The 24477-nt window shown below is 48.3% G+C and overlaps 1 protein-coding gene, 5 non-coding genes and 1 pseudogene across 6 annotated transcripts; 2 read left to right on the top strand and 5 right to left on the bottom strand.

Moving 5' to 3' along the window:
- Positions 1-314: 314 nt before the first annotated feature.
- On the bottom strand, positions 315-4101 carry LOC122238489 (annotated as a pseudogene).
- Positions 4102-7638: 3537 nt separating this feature from the next.
- Positions 7639-8583, bottom strand: LOC102971930 (olfactory receptor 2B11-like). Its single transcript, XM_007092731.1, has one exon. The coding sequence runs from the start codon at positions 8581-8583 to the stop codon at positions 7639-7641; it is 945 nt and encodes a 314-aa protein (XP_007092793.1).
- Positions 8584-15204: 6621 nt separating this feature from the next.
- On the bottom strand, positions 15205-15278 carry TRNAT-UGU. Its single transcript has one exon. It is a non-coding gene; the product is annotated as a tRNA-Thr (tRNA).
- A 2246-nt stretch (positions 15279-17524) lies between these two features.
- Positions 17525-17597, bottom strand: TRNAM-CAU. The gene has a single exon. It is a non-coding gene; the product is annotated as a tRNA-Met (tRNA).
- A 990-nt stretch (positions 17598-18587) lies between these two features.
- On the top strand, positions 18588-18669 carry TRNAL-AAG. The gene has a single exon. It is a non-coding gene; the product is annotated as a tRNA-Leu (tRNA).
- A 2170-nt stretch (positions 18670-20839) lies between these two features.
- TRNAM-CAU lies at positions 20840-20912 on the top strand. The gene has a single exon. It is a non-coding gene; the product is annotated as a tRNA-Met (tRNA).
- A 3491-nt stretch (positions 20913-24403) lies between these two features.
- TRNAT-CGU lies at positions 24404-24477 on the bottom strand. Its single transcript has one exon. It is a non-coding gene; the product is annotated as a tRNA-Thr (tRNA).

Here is a 24477-nt window from a genome sequence, read left to right as displayed (position 1 = left end):
ACACCAAAACAAACAGCTTTTGCACAGCAAAGGAAAGCATCAACAAAATAACAAGGCAATCTACCGAATGGGAGAAGATATTTGCAAATGATATATCCAATAAAGGGTTAACATACAAAATATATAAGGAATTTCTATAACTCAGCCCCAAAAAGGCCCAAATAATCCGATTAAAAAATGGGCACAGGACCTGAATAGACACTTTTCCATGGAAGACATTCAGATGGCTAACAGACACGTGAAAAGATGCTCAACATCACAAATCATCAGGAAAATGTGAATCAAAACCACAGTATCACTTCACACCTGTCAGAATGGCTAAAATAAAAAAGACAAGAAATCAAGAAATAACAAGTGTTGATGAGGATGTGGAGAAAGAGGAATCCTGTACGCTACCAGTGGGCATGTAAATTGGTACCACCACTGTGGAAAACAGTATGGAGGTTCCTCAAAAACAAAATTAATAGAATTGCCACATGATCAAACGGAAGGCCTTCCCACGTTCATCGGGTTTCTCTCCAGTGTGGATTCTGTGATGTCTGTTCAGGTCAGAACTTCCACTAAAGACTTTCCCACATTCATCACATTCCTAGGGTTTTTCTCCTATATGAACTCGCTCATGTTTGGTGAGGTTTGAACTCACTGAAAACCCTCCCACAGTCAGTGTGCTGGTTTAAGGAACGGCATCTCCAATGAGCGAGTCCTGTGCTGTTACTGAAGGTTTTACCACGTTCGCTCCTCATAAGCTTCCTCCCCAGTGTGATTTCTCTGACATCTAAGAAGGACTGAGTCTTGACTGAAACTTTTCCCACACTGATCACACTAATATCGTTTTTCACCCATGTGAATCAGGGGGCACTTAAAAAGCTTTGTTTTGACTGAAGGCTCTCCCACACTCTTCACATTGAAAGGGCTTTTCCCCCGTGTGGATTCTCTGACATCCAAGAAGACTGATGCTGCGCATGAAGCTTTTCCCACACTGATCACATCTGTGTGGCTCTCCTTCCTCTGAATTTCCTTGATGCCTGCCAGACCTGTCCTTGCATTCATGAAGGTCTCCAAGATGGGTCCCCTGGAAACTGGTCCTGCCTCTGCAGATTCCACAGAGTATCATCTTCTGTTGATTCCATTCCTTTGGACACTTCCTGCCTCCCAGCCAATGTCCCAGCCTTGGGCTTGGTCTCACTATCTAAACTAGGACATGGATCGTTCCAATGTCACTTTCTTTCCAAACTTTTTGTTATGGAAAATTTTAAACATCTATAAAAGTAAACAAAATGGAAATGTCACCTGTTTGAGCTGATGGTCTATTACACCCCAAGGGACCATTTTTCTCTTTTGTGGTCATGTTCCCCCAACAATCAATAAATATGTCCTCAGCTCAGTTAAGGAAGGCAAGTACTAGAGAGGAAAGGTGAAAGTGATACTTACCAAGGTAGGACAGAGAACAGAATTTACCAAAGGGCACAGATTATTAAAATGTTTGTTAAAAGTCTAAGTTTATAGGAGGTGCCTGGGTGGCTCTGTTGGTTAAACATCAGACTCTTCACTTCAACTCATGATCTCGTGGTTTGTGGGATCAAGCCCCGAGTCAGGCTCTGCACTAACAGCACAGAGACTGCTTGGGATTTTCTGTCTGTTCCTCCCCAGCTTGTGCTTGCTCTCTCTCTCTCAAAATACATAAATAAACTTAAGAAAAAAGTCTAAGTGTATAAAGAGCACTTTAAACTGCAATCAAATTCAATTATAGCAGAAAGACAAACGTGTATTCATTCTATTGCTTGGAAAGAAAACTTCCTCTTAATCTTCCCCCAAATAGGGCACTTCTTGAAGATTCAGTGTAAACTGACAATTCCCTTATATTAACTAAGATATGGAAAAACAGTTTTACTGAAATTTGGCCCGAGGGAGATAAATGTCCCACCAGACTCATTAAGATGAAGATTCTACCTCAACTCAAAGGAAATACCGGAAAAGGTCTGATTTCTTGGCTGTTCTGGTCACTTTATCCCTATTTTCTGGAGATTGTGAAGGGGATCAGGACGTAAAAAGAGGATCAGGAAACTTTGTTAGTGGGAAGCACATCTGACATGCTGTGTATGAAGTTCTTCCTGACATGGAGAGAATGTGGGAGGGAAAAAGGGTTGAAAGTAGACTGGAGATGCAGGGGAAGGTATGAGCATGAAAACAGGAGGGAATTTAATGTGGAAGAAGATAGGAGCAGTGCAGTCAAAGTGAAAGGTTTAAAAGGTGGCTCTATCCTAACGGATAGAGAAAACTTAGAAAGACAGGATAGGGCAAGACACTGAGGAGGCCTCTGTAAAGATCATAATGGAGAGATAATATAAGAAGCCACTGAATGAGGTGATAATTCCACGTTTCAATGAAAAGCAAAGATGGGTATGTTAAAGTAAGTAAGTAAATAAGTAAATAAAAATCTTTTGCTTAAAAGGTCAAGAATACCGGTTATACTTTGCAAACAGAGAGGCAGATGAGCCAGGGAGGATTTTGGGTGAAATCATGCACGGCCATCAGTCTTCTTGGATACTACTCCTGATTAAACTGTAAAGAATGGCTGTGATTGGCCAAGCGGGAGCCCAGCTACCCTGATCCACCTTTCCAGACAGATCCTCCTCTTTCTCCTCACCTCTCTCTAGGGAATGGGGCTCCAAGGTCATGCTGGACGGGGTCTCCACGTGCTGGAGCTGATCACATGGTGACTGGCAGCCCGCTCCCAGGGATGTCACTTCCTCCCAGAGCACTTCCTGTCCAACTGCTTGGAATGTGCCCTGGGGACAATTAGGGACCACGGGGCTTGGGAAGAAAGTGCCCTGAGAACTAGATGTTAAAACCTTGGGAAGTACTTCCTATGGAGCCAGGACAGGGAGAAAGGACTCAACAGACTTAGAAGGAGAGATGAGGCAGGAAAAGGAACAGACAGAAACAATGATGCAGGACAGGGACGGAAGCTCATGGCTGCCCTCACAGCTCTCCTACTGACCTAACCGGTAAATGCTGCGCTTTGTCACCACAGAACATGCCTCTCTTCCCACCTGCTCTCCGGGCTCGTCCAGCAACCGCTCCAGATCCCCCAGCACGGTCACCGCCTGCTCCCCGCTCTCTGGGTGCTGTCCCTGCACCCAGGCCTGGGGCTCGGCGGGCAGGATGGTCAGGAACTGCTCCAGCACCAGCAGCCCCAGGATCTGCTCCTTGGGGTGCGTTTCTGGGCTCAGCCACTGGCGGCCCAGCTCGCGGAGCCGGCGCAGCGCCTCGCGGGGTCCAGGCGTCTCCTGGTAAGGGAAGAGCCTGAAGCGCTGGTGGAAGATGATTGGACTGGCTGTTCAGCTGCAAGTCAGTTTCTTGTACGTAAAAGTGATCTTCCTCCACCTTTACCATCGCAGGTCCTTCCTGTTGTCCTTCTTGGATAAGATCTGTAGCCATTTTCTCTCAGCTGGGGGCGAGGGGAGGGGTCCGCGAAGACGGCTCTCTGCTGCAAGGAGATTCCCCTTCACAAAATGTAGGAAAGTGCTAAGATGAAAAATTGCCACCAGTTAAAAAGGAAAATCTACAATTTAATCTACGTTAAAGGCTGCCCAGAGGACAGAAAAGATTTTTGAAGTTTGGCTAACAATGATTGATGTAGATGATTGGAGGAGTTGACATTCTTGGTAATGGATTTTTTTTTTCTAATGGAAATTTCTGACTATTTCCGAAATGAAGGGAATAATCCTTTTCCTACCAGTCTTTCCTGTGCTCACTCTACTCCAACTAAACCCTTTTCAATTTTATTAAATTTTTTTTCAAGTTTATTTATTTTTCTTGAGAAAGAGGGAGAGCACACACAAGTTGGGGAGAGACAGGGAAAGGGGAGAGGGAATCCCAAGCAGGCTCGGCCTGCTTTGCAAACAGCACAGAGCCGGATGCGGGGCTCCCCTCTGACACTCCGGACAGCCCTGGGGACGGGAGCCGCCGGGGCGGGCCCTCGTGGGTCACCAGGAGACCCGCCTCCTGCATGCGGGGTCTTACCCTCGGCGCGACGGGTCCGGAGCTAAGTCGGTGAGCTTGGGCTCACTCACCCGGAAGCCCAGAAACCCCACTTCCTGCCGGCCTATAACCCGGAAGTGCGCCGTGCCGCTCTAGGAGTTCTCGTCTCTGTGGCTCCCGCCGGCCGGAAACCGCTGCGTTTTGTCCCAGGTGGTCTCGCGTGGCCTGGGAATTGGCAGAACCAGGGCTCTGCCGGGTCAACACCTGGCTGGCTGGTCCAGAAATGACCGTCAGTCTGGAGATACTGATCTTGTTCTTCTTCCACTCCCCCCTCCCCCCCCCCCCCACGGTTTTCCTCTTCCTCTCTCCACCTCTGCCATCCCGAAGTCTACACTTCCCCTTGTCCCTTCCCGCATTTTCCTCCCGGCTCGTGTGATCATATATGCAGACACATGTTCATGTGCAATTACAGACGGGCACTGTGGGGTTTAACCGGTCGGTTAGTTTTGTGCTATGGATTGTGGGGGAGCAAGAATACCTGTTGCCCTAAAGATCCTTCTAGCCCAAAAAGAATCAAATTGACGGATTGAAGGGAGAACATCAAATTTAATAGTATACGTGAGGGGAAGCCACACAGACATGAAATTCCAAAGACTGGCAAAATGAGGCACATATGTCATTCTCAACTAAAGAGAAGGGATCAGAGTCTGAGACTCCAAGGGAAGGAATGCAGTTCACCAGATGAAAAAGAGTTAAGTGTCTGGTAAACAGACGTTTTCACGACCGCTCAGAAACAATGGGAAATAGAGGAGGACCCTGATCAAAGAAGCCTTGCCAGGTTCCTCTCTGTCCACCATGCCTACTTCATACCATAGTGTGGTTGTCCATGGTTACCGCTCTTCCTGGAGCAGCTCTTCTACCTAAATTCTTTTTAGGTAATTGTGGGGGCGGTAAAGAGCTTTTCCAGAATCTGCTGGGTTTCTATTGCTTTTTAACTCAAAATAGCCTTCACACCTAGGAGGCCCATCTTGGGACAGCCTGCCCTTGGTCCCTGCAGGATCCAGTTACTAAATCTCTGTGTACCTCCTTTCCTTATCTGTAAAATAAGAATAACAGTACACATATCAGGCAGTTATCATGTGTAAAGAGCCCCTACAGCCAGATAGATCCTTCCAAGTCATCTGGAATAATTTTTAAGCATTATTTTTAATGGTCTTAAGGCATTTATTTTAATAGCTAATTTACTATCAATAGCATACTAAAATATATTTCTTTTTGTTTTGACGTTTCTTTATTTCTAAAGAGAGATAAAGTGCGCAGGAAAGGGGCAGAGAGAGGGAGAGAGAGAATCTCAAGCAGGCTTCCCACGGTCAATGCAGAGCTCAACTCAGGGCTCGATCCCACAACTGTGAGATCACAACCCCAGCTGATATCAAGGCTTGGACACTTAACTAACGGAGCCACCCAGGATCCCCCTAAAAAATATTTCTGTTTGTTGTTGTTGTTGTTATAATGAACAAGTCTGCAATATTTATTCTTTTTTTTTTAATTTTTTAAATGTTTATTTATTTTGAGAGACAGAGAGAGACAGAGCACAAGTGGGGAAGGAGCAGAGAGAGAGGAAGACACAGAATCCGAAGCGGGCTCCAGGCTCTGAACTGTCAGCACAGAGCCTGACTCCAGGCTCAAACTCATGAACCACGAGATCATGACCTGAGCCGAAGTTGGCTCTTAACCAACTGAGCCACCCAGGTGCCCCTGCAGCATTTATTCTTACGCATGCCCTCCTCACAGATGATTTTATTTCTAGTAAAATTGCTGGGTAGAAAAACATATATATTTTTAATAATAACAGGTCCTGTTAGATTGCTTTCCAAAAGGCTGTAACCACCTCATATTTCAAAGAACAACAGACAGCTTTTCCAAAATGAGGACAAGGATCCCCTCATGTCACATGTGAGCGAGAAGGTTTTCCCAAGATTATCCTCTAGTCTTGGCCCTCAAAGCTCTTTCTCTAGGGTCCTGTTGCCCTCCAGATAACAGCACTAAGCTAATTTACATATTCCAACTATTTCTCACATTTAAAAAATGTTATTTTCTAAGACCCCTCAACTTCTTTCATATACCTATCACATTTCCCAGCTTGTATTAGCAGAAGGAGCCAGGAACCCACGTCAGTTTGCAACCTTGTCTGCATTTTTAAAAATTTGTTTGCAAGACCAAGTTTTGTCACATAATGGTATATTTCCCTATGTTTCCCCATACATAAACTATCTGTATATTTATTAGCTGTTGCGTATTTAGTGATTGCAGGGTAATGTATATATTACATAATTATTATATTTTGCATAGAAAAAAATATACTATTGCCTACACTTTCAAAACCACAACTTTACTTTTTATGTTTATTTTGTGACACACATCTTTATCATTTCTATTCATCTTGTTTGGTCTTACATTCCATTTATTCAATTGTCATAAATTCAATTCCCTTCTACAAATGTGACAGAAAAATATGCTATTTTTCATGAAAAGCTTTTTAAAAATGTTAACTTTTTGATTCAAATATAATTTGTTATAATTTAGACTATGAAGAATAGACCCAAATTAAGTAGTTACCATACCAACTTTTTGATTCACACTTAATGTGTTGCAATTAACAACACCTGTTGTAAATGTGTTTTTTATGAAGGTACCTATTTTCACAAGCAAAGTGTGAGAAAAAGAAATATATATTTGGTCTTTGCCCCCAGTTCCTGACACAGAACTTGTGTTTTCCTGAATGATAGGGGTGATAGGAGCATCTTTTATTATTCATAACAAGCCCTCCCAGTCATACTTGAGTTTATCCTAATAACGTGATTCATGGCCTCAGGATGAAGGGCCTGGTTGCCAGAGGGAACTACCTCTATTGGAGGGTTGGAATTTCTGGCCCCTTCCCTGGATTCCCCGGAGGGGAAGAGGCTGGAGATTGAATCACTCACCAATAATTTAATCAATCATGCTTGTGTAATGGAGCTTTCATAAAACCCCCTAAACAATGGGGTTTAGAGAGTTTCAAGGTTGGTAAACACAATGAGGTGCTGGGAGGTGTCATGCTCTGAGAATGAATGGACACCCTACCCACCCCCCTCCCTGCCAAGCCTCACCACATGCACCTCTTGCATTCAGCACTTCCTAGGTGGTTTTGTTTTGTTTTGTTTTGTTTTTTTAGTAACAAACTGGTAAAAGTAAGAAAAGTGTTTCCTTGAGTTTTATATACTGTTCTGGCCAATTATCAAACCTGAGGAGGTTGTAGAAATCCTTGACTTAGTTTGTGGGTCATAAGTGTAGGTGGCCTGGACTTCTGCTTGACATCCAAGGTGGAGGCTGTTTTTGTGGGACTGAGCCCTTAAGTTGTGGAGTCTATGCTAACTCTGGGTAGTTAGTATCAGAATTGAATCGAATTGTAGGCCACCCCATTGGTGTCAGAGAATTGGCTGGTGTTGGAAATAAACCAACATAACTGGTGTTAAAAGTGGTGTAGATAAATATAGCACATGAAGGTTTTCTTGAGTTGGCTTTTGAGCACAATTCTGGTGAAACATATATTTAAAGGAGGATATATTTCAGTTTATTGTTGAGCTTTTCAATTCATAGCAAAGCATCATTTTCTCATATTCTTTTGGACAAAATGGCACTCCTCAGAAATCTCCTCAAAGCTCCTTTAACATCCTTGTTCCTCAAGGTGTAGATGAATGGGTTGGCCATAGGAGTAATAACACAGTAAAACAGTGTCAGAGCTTTGGTAAGGTCTTGAGGGCTGTCCCCTGAGGGCTGCATGTAGATGTAGATGCCGGGGCCATAAAATAAAGACACCACCAGTAAGTGTGATGAACAAGTGTTGAAGGCCTTAAGTCTCCTATCAGCAGAAGGGATTCGAAATACAGCTTGGGCAATACAACTGTAAGAGACAAGAATCATGGAGAGGGGTCCCATTATCAGAAAGGTGGCCACCACTGCTAAAGTGACCTCATTGATTGTGGTGTCCGTGCAAGCCATCTTAATAAGCCCGGGCAGCTCACAAAAGAAGTGATCTAGCTCCTGATTCCCACACAGGGGCAGCTGGACTGTGAGTGTCGACTGCAGCAGTGAATTTGCCAGACCAATGAGCCAGGCTGAGCTGGAGAGCTGCTGGCAGTGCTTGTGGTCCATGATTACAGAGTACCTCAGAGGCTTACACACAGCCACATAGCGGTCTAAGGCCATGATGCCAAGCAGGACACATTCAGTACAGCCCAGCCAGTGAAATATATAGGCCTGCACCATACAGCCTACATAAGTGATGTTCTTGTTGGAGCCTCCCAAGTTGAACAGCATTTGGGGTACAGTCGTGGTGGTGAAACAGAGGTCCAAAAAGGAGAGGTTTGTGAGGAAGAAATACATAGGACTTTGGAGTTGGGAATCTAGTTGAGAAACCAGAATAATAGCAATATTTCCCAACAGTGTCAACGTGTAGGAGATCAGGAGGGCAAAGAAGAGAGGGAGATCCAACCAAGGGTATTTGGTAAAACCCATAAGAATTAAATCTTCTGGAAAACTTTCATTCATGTGCTTCATTGAATTTTGATGGGAAACACCTGCTAAGATCAAGGACGATAAGGTTGATTTTAAAACCCCAAGTTAGCAGAAGTTTTGAAGACATGAGAAAAAATATACTTTTATGCGAGACAGGTGGGGGACATGCTCAATATAAATCATAACATTAATGAATATCATAATTATAATTAACATTATAAAGTAACATTTGAAAAGCCCTTTCAGTAGAGAAAGTGCTTTCAAATCTATCTATATCTATATTATCTATATCTATAGCTATCTATCTCTATCTCTTTCTCTATGTATCTATATCTATCTATATCTATCTATCTATCTATCTATCTATCTCCTTCCTAAATCAAAGCACTGTGTGATAGGTTAGTGGACATTAGTGGTTGTGGCTCTTCTGCATGATTAAAGAAGCCATTGGGAGGTGGGCAGTGTATTCTTCTCCCAGCAACCTTGAGCTAAAGGGTACGTGTGATCTACATGTGGTCAGTCAGACTCTTCTACACAGGATTTGAATCTTGGTAAAATGATGCAAAAGAATGGGGAGGAGGAAACGGACTGTCAGAGCAGGTGCCTCCCTGACTGATGTCCCATGTGACAGCATTAAAGGATATATCCTTCATCGTCTTTCTGGAGTGGGATCTTGGCTGTGTCTTGCTTCCCTTCGTTTCTGCTTGTTGATCAAGTTTGGTTCTTCTCCTTTTGCGCTGTAAACTACCACTCTTCCAATATCTCCTTTCTGCTTAACTTATCATAATCATTATCTTTGTTTACGACCAGGGACCTTGACTGAAACAGAAAATGGTACCAGAAAGTGGGTTGAAATTTTCTGCAGGTCTCTCGTAAGTCGGGGCACTGAGGAGGAAAGAGCGGGACTCCAAGAATTGGAATGAGGATATAGGTGGCATCCAGATAAATCAGGATGACAGGATCCCAAAGACTTCCAGAGGGGAAAATATGCATATGAAGTACAACAAAATAAAAAATGGTACTGAACTTCCTAACAGCAACCATGGAAGTGAGAAGGGAAGGGCGATGATTTTAAAATTCTCAAGGAAATGATTTCTAACCTAGAATTCTATTCACAACCAAGCAATCAAGTATGAAGTTAGAAGAAGACATTTGAAGGCATGAACAAAACCCCAAATGCCATTTCCCAGGCACTATTTCTTACGGAGTTATTGGAAGCTATACACCTTCAAAATAGGGGAGAGAACAAAACAATAGGACGACCCCAGGAGACAGGGAACCCGCGATGAGGGGCAATCCCATAACAACAGTAATGGGACGTCTTGGGAACGTGCTAGAGTACAGCAAGGGTCGAACAGCATAGCTCCAACAATGAAAAAAATAAAAATAAAAAAAAGGAATTTTGTACCATCTGCGATAGAACTGAGAGGAGAGTTTTAAGCAGCTGTGGTTCATTACATGATTCCATCCTTACGAACGTTTACACAGCCACGAAAGCGTAAACCCTCAATGCTGCTGTAACTAAACAGTGTGATGTGTGACTACTCGAAGGGTGAGGCATAGAGCGCTCTCTCTCTGTCTTCTCTCATTTGCTCTTCCTTTCACTCTCTCTTTGTTATGTAAGGGTTAAAGTTTCTCTTTTTTTTTTTAACGTTTTATTTATTTTTGAGACAGAGAATGAACGGGGGAGGGGCAGAGAGAGGGGGAGACACAGAATCGGAAGCAGGCTCCGGACTCTGAGCCATCAGCCCAGAGCCCGACGCGGGGCTCGAACTCACGGACCGCGAGATCGTGACCTGAGCTGAAGTCCACCGCTTAACCGACTGCGCCACCCAGGCGCCCCTCTCATTTTTCATAGTAAATAATAAACAAATCATGTTTAAAGTGAAAAAATCCAAACAGAATGAAAGCTGGTTATTAGGAAATATGGGTGAATAGAAGAAAACACCAAAATTATTAAAAATGTGTTACCTCAGGCGAACAGGAATCAAGTGTGAGGAGCGATGAGGAAGGTTTTTCGATGCGAGCTCATAGTATTCTTTTATTTCTTAACTTTGAACAGAAATGAAAATTAAATGAAAAGGGATGGAAGGGTATCTTGAGATCTCTAAGTGATGGCAAAGGGCATTAGAGAGAGACGCATTTTTTTGAAAACTGGAAGCACGCACTGATGATGCAGCCTAGGATGCATAGACTGGCGCAGTGGAAAACCAGGTTGTAGAAATAACTCGAGTCCAGGATACGGAAAATCTTGACTGTGAGGTTAAGGGGTCTGAGCGAATCAGGACTTTTTTCAGAAGGGCTGTGAAATGACGGGAGCGGCACTCCGAACATTTACTAGGGCCGCAGAATGAGGGATTGAGGGGAGGAGACTGGAAACTGGGGGGTCGGTTGGAAATTTGCTGCAGGAGTCCAGGGAGAGAGGCTGAGAGTGTCGGCTAGGAAATGATCAGGAGCCAGGTATGTGTGCAAGACAGAGGAAGCAGTGGAGAGAAATCTGAAGTGTTAGTCCGAGGTGCTGAGAGAATGGAAATGCAATGGACAGGAAGGGGCTTGTATGTGAGGATTGAGAGGAGTATGTGATTTAACCAAAAAAGGCATCCTAAAAAAAGGTAAATTTAAAGCTTGGCCTGTGACAAAGGGTCCTCGGGGTCCAGAGGATGAATTCTGCTTCTCAAGTCACTTCTGTGTCAACTTGACCAACTTCCCATTCATGAAGTGTCACACAACCACCTGAATCTACGGTTAGGACGCTTTGTTGCTGCTATGTCACCACCAAGGACAGATATCAGGGCAGAGGCAGTGGTAAGGGAACATGTCTCCGGAAACAGAGGACAGGGGCACCCAGGGTGGCTCAGTCGGTTAAGTGGGCAACTTTGTCTCAGGTCATGATCTCGCTGTTCGTTGGTTCAAGCCCCATGTTGGGCTCTGGGCTGACAGCTCAGAGCCTGGAGCCTGCTTCAGATTCTGTCTCCCTCTCTCTCTGCCCCCCTTACTCATGCTCTCTCTCTCTCTCTCTCAAAAATAAATTAAAAACACAAAACAGAGAACATAATAAACTACATTTGCCAGGAAGTTCCTACATCTGCATATGAAATGGCAGAGGAAAAGAATAAAACAAGATCCCACAGCATCCCCTCCCCCACCAAAAATCCTCAATACTTTGGCTTATTGGTCACTGTTCACAACGTTTGATCTTCACATTTATCTTCAGAGTATTGGCCTTTAGAGAACTGATTTTTAGTGACACCTGCTCTCTTTCCTCCTGTCTCCTAGACAATGGGATCTTTTGCACATAATTCTGGACTGAAGTGGATACACGCTAGCCATTGGTCTGGCAGAATGAGAATTCATTTAGCTCATGGGGTCGCCTCACCATGCTTGATCTTGTTCACAGTTTGGAACCTTCACTTTCTGTCTCAAAACAAAATAAAACTCAACAATACCCATTTCCCTCTTGGCTGGTGTGACTAGAAAGAGACATCACCAGAACATACCTCTTCTCATTTGAACTTGTATAAAGCAGGTGTCTTTAGCTATAGAAGCTTTTAGTCAGGAGAAAGATTGCAAAAGGGTTGGATCCCAAAAGTCCTGGGAGAGGGAAGCAAGTACGATTCGGCTTCAGTAAGAGCCACTAAGGGTCTTGATGCGGCAGGTAGGGTGAATGTGTTTCCTGAGGCCTGGGTGCCAAGTCTGGTTCAAAGGCATATAAAGCCAGTTCTCACCCATTATGCCAGTGGCCCCTGGGGGCGGGGTGGGGCACATCCCTGGCAAGTGAATCTCCCTGGGGAAACAGCATCCATCTTTTATTTATAGTTTGGGTTATGATTATAGAGGGCGTCACTGCCTCCACCCATTAGTCCCATTGTAATAGCAAGGGTGAGTAGGATTTACCCCAACAATTTGCAGAAAGCATATATTGCATTAATGATGATGATGATGATAGTAGCTTAATATATCCTAGACACTTTACACGAATGTTCTCATACAATGCTCCTAACAACTCCTTGAGATGGGCACTATGAATGTTCTCATTTTATTTTTTTTTTTAATGTTTATTTTCTTTTGAGAGAGAGAGAGAGAGACAGAATGCAAGCAGGGGAGGGACAGAGAGAGAGAGAGAGAGAGAGAGAGAGAGAGAGAGAGACGGAGACACAGAATCCGAAGCAGGCTTCAGGCTCTGAGCTGTCAGCCCAGAGCCCAACGCAGGGCTTGAACTCACAAACCACGAGATCATGACCTGAGCCAAAGGTGGACACTTAACCAACTGAGCCACCCAGGTGCCTCTAATGTCCTAATTTTATAGCTGAGGAACTTGAAGCTTAAAAAGGTGTAATTTGTCCAATGTACCCAAGGCTCACACATTTCCAGAATTCAGACATCAAGTGAATTCTTTGCAAATGTCATGAGTAAGCATTGGTTTTTTTATGTCTGTAGTGTTTAGGATATGTGTTTATTTGGTCTTTTCAACCATATTGGAGGTTCCTTGGAGACAAGGCTCATGTCTTTCTCAGCTGGCTTCAGGATGGTGTTAATCCAATTAAGTCTTCCTTTTATTTCCTACAAAGGCTGGGAAAATTTCCAGCTATCTCCATTATGATATGGGAGAATATGTCAGGCCAGGTCACCCCTCAGGACCAGGCAGAACAGAAAAAGCCATTTAAAAAGTGTTTTAAAGGCCAAATCCTTGCTGACTATATGACAACACTTTTTTCTCAACACTTTCTTCACATCCACAAAGCTCCCTTTTCAGCAGGTAGCACTTTAGCAGCTCTTAGATGCTGTCATGACGAAGTTGTTCCTCAGAGCTCAGCCACACAATTCTCCCTCTCCTGCTTGTTATGGGCTGAATTGTGTCCCCCCACCCCCACCCTTCCAACTCATAACTCATATGTTGAAGCCCTAACCCCTAATGTGCCTGTATTTGGGGATAGGGTCTTTAAGGAATTAATTAAGATTAACTGAGGTCATAAGGGTGGCACCCTTACTTAAAAAGACTGGTGTCCTGATAAGAAGGGAAAGAGCTAGCAGATCTATCACAGTGTCTCGCTGTCTCTCTCTCCCCTTGAAAAGCCATGTGAGGATTCAGCACGAAGGCTGATGTCTACAAGGTGGAGAGGCCTCACCAGAAAACCACTCTGATGGCACCTTGGTCTTGGACTTTTAGCCTCCAGAACTATGAGAAGATAAACTTCTGTTGTTTAAACCACCCAGTCTGTGATATTTTGTTACAGCAGCCCCAGCTGACTAATACACTATGTTTAAATCAAAAGAAGCAGGGGATGAGGAGAGCTTGTCCAGGGCAAAAGAAGATAGATCCTAGGAGACAGGCCCGGTTTGTTCACAGGGTCTGTTCATTCCTCACGGAGAACTTCTTACATCATTTCCTGAGGTTTTGTTTTACATTTTCCTCTTCCATGATTCAAACATGAGTTGAGCAGTCATTCACTGGGCAAGAATTTTCTCAAACAAACAAACAAACAAACAAAAACCAGAGTTATCTCCTGCTCCCAAACCCATTGGACTAGGTTTTTGTTTTTTTTGTTTTTTTTTTTTGACTAGGTTTGAGATCAGTCCAAGTCACTTAACTTTGTTCAGCTCTGTGACCAAAGACTTCATTATTGACTCTAATAAAATAGAAGACATGTATCATGAGAAAAGCATGGGTTCTAGAATCAGACAGGCTTGGGTTTGACATTGAACTTTGTCCTTAACTATGTGTCTATGAACATTATTGAGGCTGTTTTCATATTGACAAAGATCTATTTATTACACGTGTTCGACAGGATTGGTGGGTTAAGAGAGGGTGGGTCTGAAAACACCTGGAATATTGTAGACGTCCCACAATTCGAACTTGATGATAGGAGGGTAAGTGGATGTTCGTGAACCAGCACGAAAATGCGAAGGGCATACACCCACCTCCCTCTGGGTTCAGCTCTGTCTGCAATATTTTAAGCTGGAGTTTTGCAAAGGTAATTGCTAAAAGTACACACAGCTGGGTCCTTCACCAAATTAAAACCTCTGGGGATGAGTCCCAAGAAACTGTTTTAACAAGTTCCCTAGGTGACTCCAGTGCATACCCAGCTTGGCAATCACTGCGTTGTAGGATCGTTCTGCGTTTTAAACTGCAGAACTGAAGTTCAGTTTCCCGTGGGGCCAATTTATTTAGTTCCTTGGGGACTAAAAGCCTCCCTTGAAGACTGAAGACACATAAGAAAATATAAATTACTATTTTATAATTTAGTAGTATTTGGAAAATCACATGTAAAACATACCATGCTGGGTTTTCTACAATCACTAATAAATTCTGTGGGAGTTCAGAAAAAGGTTTTAAGACTTGGGAACATTTATATTGTCTCCCCCCCCTCCCTCGCCACTTCCCTCCCCCCAAAAAAGCGAGGACACGGAGGAGCTTCAGCGAAGTAGGGAGTTGCCGATTTCTGTGTTTCTCGGCTCTGAGAGTCACCGGAGGTCCATTTCTATTGATTCCCTCTCTTACAGTCGTTATCACTTTGATCATAAAGGAACATCACTTTCCCTTGAGAGTGAGAATTTCACGGTCACAAGTGCTTTATGAACGATTGTGTCAGAATTTATAGAAACACTGAATACAGTGCAGAACAAGGAGCAGAAGGGGTTAATGGATCAATAAGAGAAAAGCCGAGGCCCCACTGGGACTCGAACCCAGGATCTCCTGTTTACAAGACAGGCGCTTTAACCAACTAAGCCATGGGGCCTGCGCACACAGCGGGGTCGGTGCTAGGTCTGTCCTCGCTCTCAGACTAAACGTTCCCGCCCCAGCAGGTGCAGGTGCAGGACCCGGTGGGAAGCGGACACGCTCCGCGCCTCTGCCCTCTTAGGCCTCCCAGCGCTTCGTTCGGTCCAAGGATAACCCACAGCACCTCTCTGAGGCCGAGGCTAGCCCTCAGTAAGTCGACGCCATCCCCCGTAACCCCCAAGCGGGATGACGTCTTCCAAAATCACACCTTGCGGGGGCTGCGCCTCTTCTGTAACGTGGACTCCACCTTCGAATGTGCGAAGTTGGGGTCTCTAACAAAGGAGCTTCACGCAGGACTCTCGGAGCGCCGCCCGGGCACCCGGCACCTGCACTGCGCAAGCAGTCACTTGCAGGGAGGGTCAGGAGCTGGGAGCGGGATGCCGGGGTGTGGACCTCGGCCAAGCGAGGCATGCCGCGTCTCCAATCCACGACGCCCGCGCGGAGGGCGCTGCCGGGACCCGCGCAGGTGCCCCGCTGGAGGCGAAGGGGAGGTGGAGAGGCCCCCGGCGCTCCAGCTGGTTCGTGGGTCCGGGTCGGTCCTCCTGGGGCTTTACGGTTCCGGCGAACGCTGCTCCGTCCACCCCGCGCAGCCCGGGCCGCCTGAGAGGGCGGGGCGTCTTCAGCTGGCGACGGGGACGCCTTTTCCCCTCTAGCACCACCCCCCGAGGTCGCATCCCCCGCGGTGATCCGCCCCAACCCCCCGAGGTCGCACCAACCCGTGACCCGCTCCCCGACTCCCCCTCGAAGTCGCATCCCTCGCGGTGACCCACCCCCCCCGTCCCCCAAGTCGCACCCAGCCGTGACCCGCCCCCTCCCCCCGCCTCCCCGACGTCGCACCCCACGGTGACCTGACCCACGCCCTCGAGGTCGCACCTCCCTGCAATGACCCGCCCCCCCGCCCCCCGCGAGGTCGCATCCCTCTCGGTGACCCGCACCCCGCACCCGAGGTCGCACCCCAGTGATGGCCCGCACCCCCTCCCCAAGGTCGTACCCAGGGCCCCGAGAGCCAGGCGCACAAGCTGGCACCTGGTCTCGCTGCGCCCCCGGAAAGGCTCCGCGACTGACCGGGGTGGGGTCTGGGACTGGGGGGATGTCTGCGGGCAGGGGTCCTGGACACCCGGAGGTGAGGGGCGGAGGGCGGGAGACCGGGAGGCAGGGACCGGCGTGGGAGGACGCGCCCAGACCGCGTGTGGACTCTGCCCCGCGTGACATCCGCACCGAATTCCAAAGGACCTAAACTCCGGGTCTTTGTTTTTCTCCCTCCCTCCCCAAACTTCTCTCCCTCCCTTCCTTCCCCTCCCCCACCCTCCGCCAGTCAGGCAAGCACAACCCCGAGTGCAGCTCCCCTGGGGGGGAGGCAGGGACGGGGAGGGAACCCCGGTGACTTCCACCTGCAGACCTTGAAAACATTTCCCTGCTGTCTACCCGGACCGCAGACCCGAGACTCAACACAGCCTGGTTGATAGATTCAAGGAAATCCCAACCCAAACTCCAGCAAGTTACTTAGAATATTGACAAACCGATTCCAAAGTTGAGACAAATGGCTCAGAATAACCAACACAAAACTGAAGAAGAACAGATTTCGAGACTGTCACCACCTGACCTCGGATTTACTAGAAAGCCATAGTGATCAAGACAGTGTGGTGTTGGTGGCAAAAATAGAATGGAACAGAACAGAGCCCAGAAATAGATCCAAACGGGACTGGGGAACTTCATTTTGAACTTGCCCAGGACTGGTGCCTCCTTCTTCCCTCAAGGGCTTCCCTTTGCAGGGGGAGTCTCTACCATGGTTATCTATGCCTGTCCCACCGCTGCATTTGGGGGAGCAGATAGCCTGTGAATGTCGCACATTTGCAAACGGGGAGGAATTGTGTCCGGAATCGCTCACACGTAGAGCCACCGCTCACACACCGTTCCTAACTGGGCGATTTAGACGAGTTGAGATCTGGGGAGACTGGGCTGGGGTGCGTGTTTTGTCCTGGGGGACCCGTGGAAGGCTTTGGGGAGCAGGGGGCAGGTTGTTAGGTGCCATAGCGTCTCCCCGCCCCCTCCCCGGGATCTCGGCTTCCCAACCTCCAAACCTGTGAGCACGGTGTCCTGCACGGCAAAAGGGGCGTGGAGGGCGGGAGTGAGTCACGGGTCTTGAGGCGCGGTAGTGGCCTGGCTTCTTGGTCCACAAGGCTTGGGAAGGGGACAAAAGTCGCGTGCCTTCTCTGAGGCTCGAACTCAGGACCTTCAGATTATGAGACTGACGCGCTGCCCGCTGCGCTAAGAAGGCACCTGCCCGGTGGGCCTCTCGGCCTCTCCATCCGGTCCAGCCCCGGCACCCGAGGCACACCCCGGACCCAGGAGGTCCTGCCCGCTGTCGTGCGGCCCTCCGCGGACACTGTGTCCCCGGCAGGTCACACTGACCGATCCGAGTCCCCGGGCTTTACCCTCGAGGAAAGAACCCGCCCCGAGCGGCGCCGCCACACGGCTGATTTCACCCCAGCCCCACGTCGGCCCCGCGTGGGGCCAGGGCGCGCACCCTCCCCACCCCCCGACCCCCGCGGGACCTCCGGACCGCGGGCCCCGCGCCTGCCCCGCACACCTGCCCCCTGCCCCCGGGCGGCCGCGACCCCCGTCCCCGACGTCCAGGCAGCAGGTGCGGCGGGACCTCCGAGGACGGGGAAGGAGCCGCCGGGTCGGCCCCGGAAGACCACCGGCCACGCGGACCGCGTCCTGGCTCAGTGCAGGCCTCCCACGTGCCATCTGGCAGCCCAGGAAACGATTCGCTTGGTTTTCCTGCGAGTAGAAGTTCCTGATTGGAAGGGCCTCGTGGAAGGGCTTCGTGATGTGCGAAACGGGATGACGTCTAACAGGAGTGTTTACGCCACCGAACCCTGGACACAAGACGGCCGCGGATGCTCGGGAGGGACGCGGGTAGTGACGGTGAGCTCCTCTGGGCCGTGCTCTTTGAAGCCACTTACCTGAAGTGACACACGTCTCTCCATCCCTTCTGTGCGCACGTTTATGTCCACGGTGTAGATGGGCAGTGGCCCGGGCCTGGACGAGAGGGGGGCGGGGGTGCACTGCCCGGCCGCACCCCTGCACGCTGGGGCTCTAAGCGGCGCCCCCCCCCCCTCCGTGCGGACCCCGCGGGGTGTGCGGTGTTCTGGCCCCTGGGGTCGTGGGAGGGGGAGAACCCCGGAGAAGGATCGCGGGGAGGAGGGGGGGGTGGTGAGGAAGGTTTCTCATCACCCACAGGATCCACAAACAGCAGGCGTGCGGTAGCGTGGCCGAGCGGTCTAAGGCGCTGGATTAAGGCTCCAGTCTCTTCGGGGGCGTGGGTTCGAATCCCACCGCTGCCAGCCTTTATATTGTGAGCAGACCTTAGAAAAAAGTCTGGCTGCTAATTATTTATATGTAATGTAAGGTCATGAGGTTCACAGGGAAGTGAGACCTCCACCAGCCACACCGAGCTCCCTAAACGGCAGGGGAGCGGTCGTGAGACCCGACCTGGGGTGGCACTTTTGTTGAGTCTGGCCTCCCCCAGATGTTACTAAACTGTCTTCCTATAGCGCCTGGGAAGGTCCTGGTTCCCCGCCAGCCTGTCGCGTGGTATGAGCATCACAACTGCCACGTATGTCCTGCTAGTCCCCTGACACTGTCATGGGTTCCTTACACATATTAAGCCATCTAATATTCTCAATAATAGGCAAGGAGATTTACATTAGAGATGCAAGGAGAGAAGAAGACTAAAGTTAAGACCAGGAAACCCCGTGCCTGTAGGTGGATTCAGGACATAGTGACGGTAGTAGACTGAAAAATACCCCTTCCTCCCCATTCCTGGAAGCTGTAAATATCACCTTATATGGCAAAAAGTTGAAATGGGGAAATTATCCTGGATGGTTCAGGCGGACCTTAACTGCCTCACAACTGTCCAAGAGAGAGGGGGAAAGAAAAAGGGTATGGATACGAGGCCGAGACAAGCCACTGCGACCCTGTCAGCGCCTTGATTTCCCCCCAGTAACACTGACGTTGGGACTTGTGGCCTCCAGCGCTGGGAGGAAATACCTGTGGCTTCAAGCTGCTGAGCCGGTGGTAACCTGTCACAGGAGCCTGGGACTCTCAATCAGTGTGTGTAAATGCTAAGCAACACCAGCCCAAACAATTGTTTTTGTTAGCTTCTTTGATTGCCAGTCTGACAGGTGCAACGTGGGGTTTCACTGCAGTTCTGTAGCTGCATTTTTGCATTTCTCTTAAGAATAATATTACTTATTATAATCTCATACATCTTATAATTATTGAAAGATTAATAATATTTCCATGTTTCACAGCCATTTGTTTTTCCCTTTTCATGAACTCAGTGTCTATACCCTTTGCACGTCTTTCCTGTGAGTTGGAATGTTCTTGCTGAGGTATAGAAGTTACTTATATTAGGAAAATTAACTTCACAACACAACTTACACATTTCCCCACCACTTGTTCATTTGATTTTTCACTTTGCTTATGCAATTTCCTTGAGGGGACGACGGAGTATCTAAGCAGAATATGGCTTTAATATAGTGAGTTACGTCACTTTCATTGTTTCTGAATTTTTTTGCAAAAACTCGTTTTCTACACCAAAATCATAAAAATGTCTCCCTTGGCAGTGCTAAGAATTATATTTCTGCCCCCCCCCCACTTCTAAAACTTGTATCTACTTGGAAACTTTTATTATTGCAGGTGGTGTATTGCTGTAAGCTTTGTTTTCCCAAGTAACTACTCAACACCATACGCTGAGCAATCCCTCCTGCTCTGTTTACTTAGTTACCACTGTTATCATACTCTAATGTATATATTTGCCGCTCCCTCCTTTGGACTTTTTATTTGCTATACCAATCACCGTCACTACCCGCGTCCCTCCCGAGCATCCGCGGCCGTCTTGTGTCCAGGGTTCGGTGGCGTAAACACTCCTGTTAGACGTCATCCCGTTTCGCACATCACGAAGCCCTTCCACGAGGCCCTTCCAATCAGGAACTTCTACTCGCAGGAAAACCAAGCGAATCGTTTCCTGGGCTGCCAGATGGCACGTGGGAGGCCTGCACTGAGTCAGGACGCGGTCCGCGTGGCCGGTGGTCTTCCGGGGCCGACCCGGCGGCTCCTTCCCGGTCCTCGGAGGTCCCGCCGCACCTGCTGCCTGGACGTCGGGGACGGGGGTCGCGGCCGCCCGGGGGCAGGGGGCAGGTGTGCGGGGCAGGCGCGGGGCCCGCGGTCCGGAGGTCCCGCGGGGGTCGGGGGGTGGGGAGGGTGCGCGCTCTGGCCCCACGCGGGGCCGACGTGGGGCTGGGGTGAAATCAGCCGTGTGGCGGCGCCGCTCGGGGCGGGTTCTTTCCTCGAGGGTAAAGCCCGGGGACTCGGATCGGTCAGTGTGACCTGCCGGGGACACAGTGTCCGCGGAGGGCCGCACGACAGCGGGCAGGACCTCCCGGGTCCGGGGTGTGCCTCGGGTGCCGGGGCTGGACCGGATGGAGAGGCCGAGAGGCCCGCCGGGCAGGTGCCTTCTTAGCGCAGCGGGCAGCGCGTCAGTCTCATAATCTGAAGGTCCTGAGTTCGAGCCTCAGAGAAGGCACGCGACTTTTGTCCCCTTCCCACGCCTTGTGGACCAAGAAGTCAGGCCACTACCGCGCCTCAAGACCCGTGACTCACTCCCGCCCTCCACGCCCCTTTTGCCGTGCAGGACACCGTGCTCACAGGTTTGGAGGTTGGGAAGCCGAGATCCCGGGGAGGGGGCGGGGAGACGCTATGGCACCTAACAACCTGCCCCCTGCTCCCCAAAGCCTTCCACGGGTCCCCCAGGACAAAACACGCACCCCAGCCCAGTCTCCCCAGATCTCAACTCGTCTAAATCGCCCAGTTAGGAACGGTGTGTGAGCGGTGGCTCTACGTGTGAGCGATTCCGGACACAATTCCTCCCCGTTTGCAAATGTGCGAAATTCACAGGCTATCTGCTCCCCCAAATGCAGTGGTGGGACAGGCATAGATAACCATGGTAGAGACTCCCCCTGCAAAGGGAAGCCCTTGAGGGAAGAAGGAGGCACCAGTCCTGGGCAAGTTCAAAATGAAGTTCCCCAGTCCCTTTTGGATTTTCGTGTTGGGCCGGCTCTCCAGGCCTGGGAAAAATCCGCTCCCGCCCAGTCTCCGCCATGGGAGTTGGGCTTCCTTCCCCCTGAAGGCAGCGCAGGTTCCCGGCCAGGCAGGACGCTCAGCCGGCTCCCTCACTCTGACATCTTGGGAGTTAAGCGTCCTTCCGGGTGGTCTGCCTTCTGTCCCAGTTGGCAGAGTGTCTGCCCATCTCACACTCAAGACCCGGGTGAGTGTCCTGTGGATGCCATGCAGAGTGTGTGCTCCACGGATGACAGGCTTGGGGCAGGAGGCCCTTCCTCCCCGAAGTTGCCAGGCTCCAGATCACCCTTTTCCGTAAAAGACTTCATTCAGTTGGTGTCAAGTCCCCGCACCTCCTGGAAGGCGGTTTGAGGAGGAAACGGTAAAGAAGTCACCATTTCAATCCCAGGTCTACATGGGCTTTTCTCGGAATCCATTCAGCGTGGACAAGGGTGAAGTACTGAGAGGCGTTACTGCTACGTCACACGGTGAGACTCTTTCATTTTGTAAGAAACTGCCAGCCTCTCTTCCACGGTGGCTGCCCATTTTGCTTCCGCACCGGCAACGAATCAGAGCTCCTGTTGCTCCACGTGGTCACCAACAGTTGGTGTTCCTGTATTGGAGTTTGGACATAGCAGTAGCCACCTAGTGGTATCCCAGTGCTGTTTCAGTCTGCAATCCCCTGATACGGCAGACGGTGTTGAACACCTTTCCATATGCTTATTTGCCAACTCTATCTCGGTTGCGTTGCTTGTTCAGATATTTGCACATTTAAAAAATTGAGTGGTTTGGGATTACATCAAAATACAAAGCTTCTGGGGGCGCCTGGGTGGCTCAGTCGGTTAAGCGGCTGACTTCGGCTCAGGTCACGATCTCGTGGTCCGTGAGTTCGAGCCCCGCATCGGGCTCTGTGCTGCCAGCTCAGAGCCTGGAGCCTGCTTCAGATTCTGTGTCTCCCTCTCTCTCTGCCCCTCCCCTGTTCATGCTCTGTCTCAAAAATAAATAAACGTTAAAAAATAAAATACAAAGCTTCTGCACAGCAAAGGAAACAATCAACAACACTGAAAGGCAACCGACAGAATGGGAGAAGATATTTGCAAATGACATATCAGATAAAGGGTTAGTATCCAAAATCTATAAAGAACTGATACAACTCAACACCCAAAAAACAAATGACCCAATTAAAAATGGGTAGAAGACATGAACAGACATTTCTCCAAAGAAGCCATACAGATGGCCAGGGGTGCCAGGGTGGATCAGTCAGTTAAGCCTCTGACTCTCGATTTTGGCTCATGTAATGATCTCCAAGTTTGTGAGATTGAACCCCGCATGTGAGCTCTGTGCTGACAGCTTGGAGCCTGCTTGGAAACTTCTCTCTGCCTCTTCCCTGCTCTCTCTTCCTCCCTCTCAGAATAAATAAATAAACCTTAAACATAAAAAAAGAAGACTTCCAGATGGCTAACAGACACATGAAAATATGCTCAACATCACTCATCAAAAACACAAGAAATAATTAGTGTTGGTGAGGATGTGGACAAAAAGGACCCCTCTCGCAGGGTTGGTGGGAATGCAAATTGGTGCAGCTGCTGTGGAAAACTGTATGGAGTTTCCTCAAATAATTAAAAATAAAACTAACCTATGATCCAGGAATCACACCACTAGATACTTACCTCCCCAAAATATAAAAACACTAATTCTAAGGTATACACGCACCTGGATGTTTATTGCAGCATTATCTACAATAGCCAAATTATGGAAACATCCCAAGTGTCCATGGATACATGAATGGATAAAGAAGATGTGGCATAGAATATACAGTGGAACATCACTCAGCCTTAAAAAGAATGAAATCTTGCCATTTGCAACAAGATGGATGGAGCTAGAGAGTATAATGCTGAGCAAAATGTCAGTCAGAGAAAGACAAATACCATATGACCACTCACATGTAGAATTTAAGAGACGAAATAGGCAAAGGAAAACAAGAGAGAGAGAGAGAGAGAAACCAAGAAACAGACTCCTAACTATAGAGAACAAACTGATGGTTACTGGAGGGGAAGTAGGTGGGGGGCTGGGGGAGATAGGGAGTAGGGATTAAAGAGTACTACAGTTATCATGATTAAAAAAAATAAAATAATTGAGTTGTTTGGGGTTTTTTTAGGAGTTATCTTTTCATGTGTCTGTTAGCCATCTGGATGTCTTCTTTTTTATTTTTAAGGTTTATTTATTTATTTTGAGAGGGAGGGACAGAGAGCGGGGGAGGGGCAGGGAGAGAGAGGGAGAGAGAGGGAGAGAGAGAGAGAGAGAGAGAGAGAGAGAGAATTCCAAGCAGGCTCCAAGCTGTCAGCACAGAGCCCACATGCAGGGTTCAATCTTACAAACTTCGTTTCAAACGAAGCGGCCTTAGGTGTCCCCCAACCTGCTCTTTTCCCACAGTAACTTTGTCCTCCCCTGGGAATTCTTGGGTCCCGGACATTTTAACTTCCAATTGATCATTATTCCTAAAGTTTCCTTAAGAGGATTAACAAGGGATCTTAACTGTTTATTCTCTCCCCCCCCCCCCCGCAAACACCCCAAGTTTTCTCTGTAGTCAACAGAGGATTCATGGTTCATGAATTTCTCTTATTTTATGAAATCATTATAAATAGAGCTGGAGATTGCTAGAATCTAGAGACATTACGCATTTCTCCGTGTCTGCCTGCTGTAAACTGTAACACCCCGCAGGTGCTCAAACACCCTTCTACTAGGAAAAGCATCCTTCCTCGGCAGTGGGTCGCATTTGAACTGTCATCTCCCTAAGAATCCACTTTTCAGGAGCAAGGAGCTCGAGCAAGCTGCAACCGAACAGCTCGGGTTCCACCGCTGGGAGATTGGTGAGAGTTTGGGGGGTGAGTAGGACTGACTCGAGGGGCCTCGCCAACGTAAAACGATTCTCAGGAAGAGTGGGTTTCAGAAAACGCCAGGCCCTACTGGGAGTCGAACCCAGGATCTCCTGTTTACGAGACAGGCGCTTTAACCAGCTAAGCCATAGAGCC

The sequence above is a fragment of the Panthera tigris genome, chromosome B2 (assembly GCF_018350195.1).
Source record: "Panthera tigris isolate Pti1 chromosome B2, P.tigris_Pti1_mat1.1, whole genome shotgun sequence".
Taxonomy (NCBI): Eukaryota; Metazoa; Chordata; class Mammalia; order Carnivora; family Felidae; genus Panthera; species Panthera tigris.
This window is presented reverse-complemented; position numbering and strand designations above follow the sequence as displayed.

Bases quoted from the DNA above. Each gene is read 5' to 3' on its own strand.
- LOC102971930 (XM_007092731.1), bottom strand. From the start codon at position 8,583: ATGAAGCACATGAATGAAAGTTTTCCAGAAGATTTAATTCTTATGGGT.